General features: G+C 56.2%; 1 protein-coding gene across 4 annotated transcripts; it reads left to right on the top strand.

The window, feature by feature from the left end:
- On the top strand, positions 1 to 8,803 carry PPM1J (protein phosphatase, Mg2+/Mn2+ dependent 1J). Of its 4 annotated transcripts, XM_085044305.1 has the most exons (11): positions 244 to 370; positions 1,060 to 1,216; positions 1,599 to 1,725; positions 2,208 to 2,531; positions 2,650 to 2,762; positions 4,412 to 4,496; positions 6,036 to 6,154; positions 6,332 to 6,395; positions 6,574 to 6,681; positions 6,798 to 6,949; positions 7,214 to 8,803. In XM_085044305.1, exons 2-11 carry the CDS (start codon positions 1,206 to 1,208, stop codon positions 7,359 to 7,361), a joined length of 1,251 nt encoding a protein of 416 aa, XP_084900431.1. In that variant the 5' UTR covers positions 244 to 370; positions 1,060 to 1,205; the 3' UTR covers positions 7,362 to 8,803. The 4 variants fall into 4 exon arrangements, with proteins under 4 accessions (XP_084900428.1, XP_084900429.1, XP_084900430.1 ...); XM_085044302.1 differs by lacking the exon at positions 1,060 to 1,216 and having other exon boundaries at positions 1 to 370; XM_085044303.1 differs by lacking the exon at positions 1,060 to 1,216 and having other exon boundaries at positions 239 to 1,028.

Raw genomic sequence — 8,803 nt, 5'->3', positions numbered from 1 at the left:
CTGCCGCGCCTGGTGCCCCCCCGCACCGCTGCGGGGCGGGAGGCGGGGCGGGGCGGAGGGCTCGGCTCGGTTCGGCCCCGCTTGGCTCGGTTTGGCTCCGCTCGGCCGGGTTTGGGATGCTGCTGCGGGTGCGCGCTGCCGTGGCGCAGCTGGCGGCGGGGCTGGGCGCGCAGCCCCCCGCGGAGCCCCGGGGCGGCGGGGCCAGGACTGGGGCCGGCCGGGGATCGCCGCCCCCAGCCGCGTTCTGCCGGCCGGCCTTCCTCCAGCTGACTCCCGAGGAGCTGCGCCGCGCCGACGACCACACGGGGCGGGCGGTGCAGAGCCCCCGCGACGGCCGCCGCCGCCTCCCCTGGAGCACGGGATACGCCGAGTGAGTGGGGCCGGCAGCGGGGCGGCGGTGGTTTGCAGCCTGGGGAGGGCAGGATGGAACCGCTCGGCACTGCAGCGGGGACCTTGGGGGCGAAAGTGGGTCGCGGCGGGTGGTGAGCTGCGTCTGTCCCTTTCCGAGCAGCAGCGAGGAGCGGGCGCTGTGGATGCCCGTGATGGGAGAGCATCAGCGAGGGGCTGTGCTCTCACCGATCCCCGAGGGCTTTAGACTCTTCTGCGCTTTCTGCACCACACCCGCTGTCACCGACGGGGAACGAAGGACGAAGGAGCTGCGGCAGCTCTGACAGGACTCGGGGGGAGAAGGGAGCTGGGGCCTTTTTTGGGAGTGGGACTGCTTGCGACTTCCCCTTCAAGGATCTGATTGTCTTGTTCTTTCACTCGCTGCTAGTTTCACCCCTAACTGAAACCGGGTGGGAAGGTCAGGCTTTGAAGGCTTTTGCTGCTCAGTGCTGTCAGCCCACTCCCGCATCCCTTCCTCAAGCTGATCTTCCCGATATCCTAGAGAGATTTATGAGATGTGGATTCGGCACTGGAGATAGTGGGTTAGGAGTACCCAGAGCAAAAATACCCTTTTCGGCGTCCCAAGAGTTCTTTCTGCAAACCACTTGGAAAGTCTGTGCCCAAAGAACAGTCATCCTGTTGTGAGTGTTTACAGCTTCTTCCTGTGAGCAGGTTCTGCAAACTAGACTTGAAATCTGCTGTGTCAGCATGTCAGGCTGGGAAAAGTCAGTGTGAATCTTTTTGCAAAAGTTCTGCCGATTTCATCATCATCACCTTCTCCCCTACTTCCCTGAGGCCCCTGCTCCCCCCAAGAGGTGATGAGACATGGGTGAGGCTGTGATTCTGTCTGTGTGTCCCGGCTGGGGGTGTATGTTTGAGGCTGGTGCAGGTTTTTGGGCAATTATTCTGCTTGGGGCAGTGCTGGGGATCTTCAGCAAACCCAGTTTATTTCTGGTCACCTCCCTCGGTGGGTGCATGGACAATTGCTCCCCCTGGACCCATCTGTGGGTGGGACCCAATGCTGCTGCTGGCCCCAGATCAACCCACACAACTGGTCTGGGACAGGACAGGAGCACCTGTGAAGAGTTTCCCTGGGGACACGGGGGCATGAGTGGAGGGTTGGGGCGGGGGGGAAAGAGGTGCTGTGGGATGGCCTTTGCTGGAACATGATGTGAAAGAAAGAGCTTTTACACCTTTTTTCCTCCTGGCAGGGTGATAAATGCAGGGAAGAGCCAGCACAATGAAGACCAGGCATGCTGTGAGGTGGTGTTTGTGGAGCGGAGGCCCAGCCCAAGGGGCAGACTATCGTCCAGGGAAGGCAGCAGGGAACTGGATGGGGTGAGAGCCGTGGTGATTTGCAGGCAGGGACACGGCAGGGAAGATGCTCAGCAGCAGGGCATGAGATGGGACACATGACAATGCATGCACACCAGGGATTCCCTGGATTCCTGGCCCTTCTCTCTGCCTGCTTCTACCATCCTTCATCCCCATGGGACTACACCAGGGCTGGCTGGCCCAGGGAGACCATTGGCCCTCGTATCTTGGAGGGCTGCAGAGATGGCTGCTGTGCTGGCGCTGTGGTGCCTCCCCTTCGGAGGAGCCTGCTGCCGGAGGCACAAAGTGTCTGACGCAGGGCTGGGCTCCAGCCAGGGACCAGCTGTGTCCAGACACCCTTGGTCAGCTACCTACATCACTCCTGTCTGCACTGGGACCTGTGAGACTTGTGTCACTGTCCTCAGCTGGTGGTCCCAGCTGCTCTGGACTCCCCATCCCATCTGCTTCCTTGCAGACTCATTTAACCTTCCCTCCTCTCCCCGCAGGACAGGAAGGGTTTTTATTTCCACTACTGGGCCTTGTTTGATGGCCATGCGGGAAGTGGTGCTGCTGTCATGGCATCTGAGAGGCTCCACCTGCACATTTGCGAGCAGCTCCGGGACCTCGTGGAGATCCTGCAGGACCCCTCCCCACCTCCCATCTGCCTCCCGCATGACGCAAAGACCAGTTCTGCAGATCCAAAGCGGATGTCCTTTACTGAGGACCATGAGGAGGTCCCAAATGATGCGGTGCCACGGTTTCACCTGGAGAAAGCGGTGTCCCATGAGAGCCTGGTGATCGGTGCCATTGAGAATGCCTTTAAGCACATGGTGAGGATCCTCTGCCTGTGGGACCATCCAGGGCATCTCCTGGGAGCACTTAGGAGCAGTCAGGTGCTATTTGGGGCTGCCCACATACCGTTCCTGCAGCCTCTCTCTGTCTCCCCAGGATGACCAGATTGAGCGGGAGCGAGCATCCCAGCACCTGCCTGGGGGCTGCTGTGCCCTGGCTGCCATCTACCTCATGGGCAAGTTCTATGTGGCCAACGCCGGTGACAGCAGGTACAGCCCCACAGGGCAGCCCTCACCTTTTGCTGGGTGACTGGGGACACCCCAGTAGAGTGGAGTGGTGCTGGGGGCATTGCTGGTGACGACCACACTGTTCCATCTCTGTCTAGGGGAGGGTGGAGGTGGCAGAACTGGGCAGAGCCATCCCCTGCCTGTTCCATGCCCCAGCGACAATGTGCTCTGCTGTGATCTCCACGTTTGCCTGGTGCACAGACAGGGCTGTAGAATTGCCTCCCAAAATCTGGGACATGGTCCCTTCCTTCCTAACAGCATCCTCTTTGCTACTCAGATGCCTATGGATCACACTCTGGCCCCTGCTGCTGGCACTGGCCAGGGTTGCAGGTTGGGGAGTGAAAATTGTCCTCAGCAAAGCTTTCAAAAATGTGCAACAAGATATTTTAGGGTACACTTCATACCAGTGACCTGTTTCAAGAGAAGGACACAAATCTATGTGCAGACAAGTGTTGTGGGAACTTGGAGCTCAAGAATTTTAATTGCCACGTGTATTTCCAGGGGTGGGCTGCTCTAACTGCACTGTGTGTGCCCACACACCCAAGCAATGGCAGGATGGCATGTCCACCTTACACTAAAGATGACACTGTGGGTGAAGCTGGTTTGAGCTGCCCTGTATTTATCATTGGAACACAGAATGGTTTGGGTAGGAAAGGACCTTAAAGCTCATCTCGTTCCACTCCCTGCCATTTGCAGGGACCCCTTCCACTAGACCAGGTTGTTCCAAGCCCTGTCTGACCTGGCCTTGAATATTTCCAGGAATGGGGCAGCTGCAGTTGCTCTGGGTATTTACCACAGGTTACTGTGTCCTCAGCAATGTCAGCAAATACAGGCTCTGGTCAATTTTCTCCAGTTTTCTGGTCAATTGTGCTTCCAGCTCTGGGACAGAGAAGAAGGAGATCCCTCATGCCTCTGCTTTTGGGTGCAGGTGCCCCTCCATGACAGCAGCAGCCATGCAGGATGTCAGTGTATCAGCATACATAGGGTCCTGAGGGTGTAACTGTGCCTCTGTGTGATGGTTTGTGTTGCCTCCTCAGGCATCAGACACTGCCAGAGCTGAGCTCAGCCTGCCTTACATCACTGGAGGAGACTCACAGCCCTAGGTGGAACAGCTGGACCACCAGTGCTGGAGATCCTTGAGCCTACCATGACATCCAGAAACATCTCATAATCAGACTTTATGTTTTTTTTAGACATTAAGCCATCAGAGCAGCCCGAGCAGCAAGTGACAGTGCTGGTGTGGGATGGGCACATGGACCCGTGTCCTGCTGCAGGCGATTTCTGCCCCTGCTGTGTGCAGCTCCCCTCTAAAGAAGGGTGCCCACCTTTGTGCTGCTCCTTTTCTAACCATATGCTGTCCTTTTATTTGCTCTGCTTCATCCCACTCTGGCCCATGCTTGTCTCCCATTTTCCCTTCCTTCCTGCCCCTGTCCTGCGCAGGAGGAATGCCGTGCCCTGCCAAGGGGGGCAGCGAAGCCAGCAAGCAGCCCCCACTCCAGACGAGGAAGAGGGCGGGCAGCAGAGGGGAAGGGGTTGCACCACTCCTGGGAATCAGCCCTGGAGAGCCATGCTCAGCTCCTCCACCACGAGTCCTCTCCTCTCTAATCTCATCCTTCCATGTTTCATTACAGGGCCATTATCATCCGTAACGGGGAAATCATTCCAATGTCCAGGGAGTTTACTCCAGAGACAGAGAGGCAGAGGCTGCAGTTTTTAGTAAGAAAGACCTTTCTTCTAACCTCATTCCTGCTGAAACACCTCCTGGCCTCTTCCCAGTCCCCTGTGCTGCCTGCTGGGCTGCTGCCATGGTGAGGTTCTGGAATCAAGGGCAACCCCATGGCTGGGACCTGCTGTTGGCACTTGTCCATCCCAGACTACTCCCTGGGATGGGAAGAGGAGCTGGGATACAGGGAGCTGTGGGGGCATCTTGTGTTTGGCACAGGCCTGGTTTGCTGTGAGCTCAGTGTGAGGGTCTATGACTGCAAGCCTGGCATGGCCAGCACATGGAGATCCCAGGCTTTTGGCATGGGGCTGGATTGAAACCTTTGCATGGAGCCAGTTTGGTTCATCTTGTCCTGCTGCTGTCCAGCAAACAGGGAGCATCCCCTGCTGGGCTGCTGTGACCTGGAGGAGCACAGCTCTGCTCCCTCCATCCACCAAGCTCCCTTTCACTTCAAAGGAGCTGCAGTGCTCCTGCTGAATCCTAGTTTCTTCCCTGGCTGCTCCCTGGAGAGTTGGAGCTGATGTGTGCCAGTGGGTTTCTGTCTTTCTCCCTGAAAGCTCCCTGTCCCTATCCTGGATGAGCCCCATGGTGCCACCCAGGGAGACTTTTTAAGGTTATAAAGAACTCTCTGAGGGCAGCACAGGGGAGGAGTAGTTTGTGTGGGAGAAGGTCTTGCTGGATGCAATTTCTTGGCTTGCAACGTACTTGGAAAAATACTGAGGTGTTTTTTCTTGACTCTATTTTTGAATGACCGAGAGGAGGAAACTGCTGTGATCAGTATCCTCTCCAGCTGGCTGCAAGGGGCAGGGCACAGGCTGGGGACAGGCACATGCTGCTCTGCCACATGATGCCCAGGCTGTAGTCAGGGCTCCCCTGAAGTGGGCTGGGAGTCTCCATGCCTGTGCACCAACCCCATGCCACCCCATCTTCCCAAGGGATCTCCTCTTTTGGCTTTTTCTTTCCTCTTCGGCATTTTCCAACACTCCCTGTTCCCGATCCCGTCCACACTGTGCTCCAGGAGGGCTTGGGGCTGCTCTGGGAAAGGCCCTGTGCTGCTGTTTGTCCCTTGTCACAGTCACAGCTGGGACACTGTTTCAGGAAAGACCCATCACTCTTTTCCGTGGGTGGGTGCCATGCCCTGTGCTTAGCCTGGGATCCTGGGAGGTTTGCAGCTGTGACTCCTTCTGGGCAAATTTCAGCTTCTCCTGGAATTTGCTGGGGTTTGATTTTTTGATTCCTTTTGAAGATCTTTATTTCCCAAAACTCTCTATGCAAAAGCTTCACCTTCCTGCTGAGTGCTGGCATGGCTATCCCCAGCTCCAGACTTCCCTCTGGCTTAGCACAGGTGGGTGGTTTGAAGCTGCTTTACCAGCACATATTCAAGTTGCTCCGGAGCAGACGATGTTATCTCACCACGGAATGTTGTAGCCAAGGTCCTGGTGGGTGGTGGGTCCCTTATCTGGGCAGGGCTGGATCCGAAGATCCCACTCTCCCAGCCCTGAGAGTGGCTGAGACAGCACTTCTTCCTGCAGGCACTGCTAAAGCCCGAGCTGCTGGGGAAGGAGTTCACCCACCTGGAGTTCCCCCGCAGGATCCAGCCCAAGGAGCTGGGGAAGAAAATGCTCTACAGGGACCAGAACATGAATGGCTGGTAACCCCCAACCCGCCAGTGGCACTGGGGTCCTGCTGCGGTGGCTGCTCAGCTCCTTGGCATCTCATCCCATGGGGCAGGGGGCTCTGGTACTCTGGGTACCCACGGCCCAAGTGGGCAGCAGAAGTGCTGAAGCCTTCACCTGCTGACACCTTTTCTCTGGCTTATTTTAACCAGGGCTTACAAAAAGATAGAAGAGGATGACCTGAAGTTTCCACTTATTTATGGGGAAGGCAAAAAGGTGAAGTGCTGTGGCAGGAGCTTGGCAGGGGTTATTTCCTTCCTGCTCTCGCTTTTTTGGGGGATTTCAGCCCATTTTTGGTAGTGCTGTCATCACTCCAATGCCACCATTTCTCAGCTGGGAATGGAGTGTGAGGTAAAGCCACTTAAAATTCTCTTTTGATTCCACCATTCTCCAGGCTCGGATGATGGCCACAATTGGTGTCACGAGGGGCCTGGGAGACCATGACCTCAAGGTGTTCAGCTCCAACATCCACATCAAGCCTTTCCTGTCCTGCTTCCCAGAGGTAAGCCTGACTGCCAGCTGCTCTGCATCCAGGGGTTCCTGCAATGGCCCAGTGCAGCAGGAGCTTCCTCTGCCTCTCTGCCTCTCACCTTTGCATCTTGCCCTGTTCCCTACCAGGTCAGGGTTTATGACCTCACACAGTATGAGCACTGCCCTGATGATGTTCTGGTGTTGGGCACCGATGGGCTCTGGGATGTCACCAACGACAAGGAGGTGGCTGGTGTGGTGATGGAGGTTCTGACAAGCTATGAGCCAAACGACCCATGCAGGTGAGCTGCAGGTGGGCAGGGGTACAAGCATGTCCTGCGCTCTACCACCTCCCCTGGGCCTGGCTCTTTGGAGCAGTGTTGTGGCCATGTATCCCTCTGGGCTCTGCAGCGTGCAGTGCTCCCCTGGATGTGTGTATCTGAGCTTGGATCTCTCCAAGGTACCCTTTCCTACATGTCTAGCTGCTCCAGCTTCTCCTTCCTTGACAGGATGCTGCTTCAGGGGGTCTCAGGTCAGTGCTGAGCCATGCTCTGCTGTGCCCCCAGGTACACCATGGTGGCTCAGGAGCTGGTGGTGCGGTCACGGGGGGTGCTGAAGGAACGGGGCTGGCGGCTGGCCAATGACAAGCTGGGCTCTGGTGACGACATCTCTGTTTTTGTGATCCCTCTGGGTGGTCCGGGCAACTACACATGATGCTGAATGAGCCTGGGGCAGTGGGCTCACCTTGCCTGGATGGAGATGAGTGGGACACTCATGCTGCCTCAGGGCCACCTCTCCTTTGAGCACTTGTTTTCTGAGCGAACTGCAACAAGAGTAAGAAACATGGAGCCTCAGTCTGTGCCCCTGTCCAGAGCATCCCCCTCCACCTGCTTGCATCCCAGTCCCAGGGGAGGTGGATAGAGAGTGAAGACTGGGGTTGAGGGATGTTTTTGGGCTGCTACTTTTTCGATGCTGTGAAAAGCCTGAAGACTCTTCAGCTCCACCACGTCTTTTGCCCCTTGCCATGGCTGTGCTGCCTCCAGCCCTGTGGGACAGCTGTGGGGCTGCTGGGGCACTCATATGTGCTGCAGTCACCCCGTCTCCTGTCCTGTGACCCTTTTGCCAGTGACACTGAAGCTGCTGTTGGAGCTGGGAGCTCAGATGGGATGTGACAGAATAAAGCCTCACCGGCAGCTGGACAATGCTCAGCCTGGCTCAAGTCCAGTTGTGGCCCTAACTATAGCCATCCCAGCCCTGTGTTCCCAATTTACAGCCCCTCAGACTTTCATTCCATCACCTACCTGTATCAGTCTCTGGTGTGGGAGGTTGGAGCAGTGACCAAGCTCTGCTGTGCACCCAGAGCCCTGAGGAGGGATGAGCCATTGCGCTGGCACTGGCTGTGCCACAGGTTCTACCCCCATCCTCTTGTGCCTTGGAACACTGCAGTGCTTCTGGAGCCAATTATTTATTAACTGGAGAGCTGAGCTGGAAAATGTCTAAATCCTTTCTTGGTGTGGGGAGTCTCTGAATGTATGTCTATATTTTGGAGTGGTTCTGAGTTAGCAGCCTCACATAGAGCAGCCCTATTCAGGCAAGCTTAACAGCTTAACTGCACTGGATCTGCTTAGCCCAGGGCTGGGAACCTGCAGGAAAAGCAGCTTGGTGTGACCAAGGCAGGGGAAGACAGCTCCCACTTTTTCCTTAATGATATCTTATAACTGGTGCAGAGTGGAGCTGGAGCGGTGGATCTCTGCACAGGATTTTTGTACCACACACATCTCTGAACTGGAACATCCATTTCCCAGACCTCTGCAGAGTATTGCATCCTCCTAAACTGTGAGGGATTGTCCCATCCTGGCATTATGGGGATGGGGAGAGCTGGGCCATGGTCCTTTGTTTGGGAAAGGGGCCAGTAGTTTGTGTCCTGTCACTGGGTGCAGCCAGCTCTTGTCAAGTGTCACCTCTGCTGAATGTTGTTTGTCTCCTGTAACCAGTGAGATGTAAATAAACTGGGTGCACATAATGGAAAGTTAAAGTTATGCAGTGAGATTTGAACATGTTGGCATCCATGCCGAAGGGAGCAGGGAGTGGTGCTGGGGCTGGGAGGCTGTCCTTGTGTAGTACTGTGTGTTTAAATAAAGATTTTGCCACTTGCA

This window comes from Lichenostomus cassidix, unplaced genomic scaffold, assembly GCF_008360975.1.
Source record: "Lichenostomus cassidix isolate B80296 unplaced genomic scaffold, HeHo_3.0 unassigened_scaffold_chr26, whole genome shotgun sequence".
Classification (NCBI taxonomy): domain Eukaryota; kingdom Metazoa; phylum Chordata; class Aves; order Passeriformes; family Meliphagidae; genus Lichenostomus; species Lichenostomus cassidix.
Note: the sequence above shows the minus strand (reverse complement) of the source record. Positions and strands in the feature narration are given on the sequence as shown.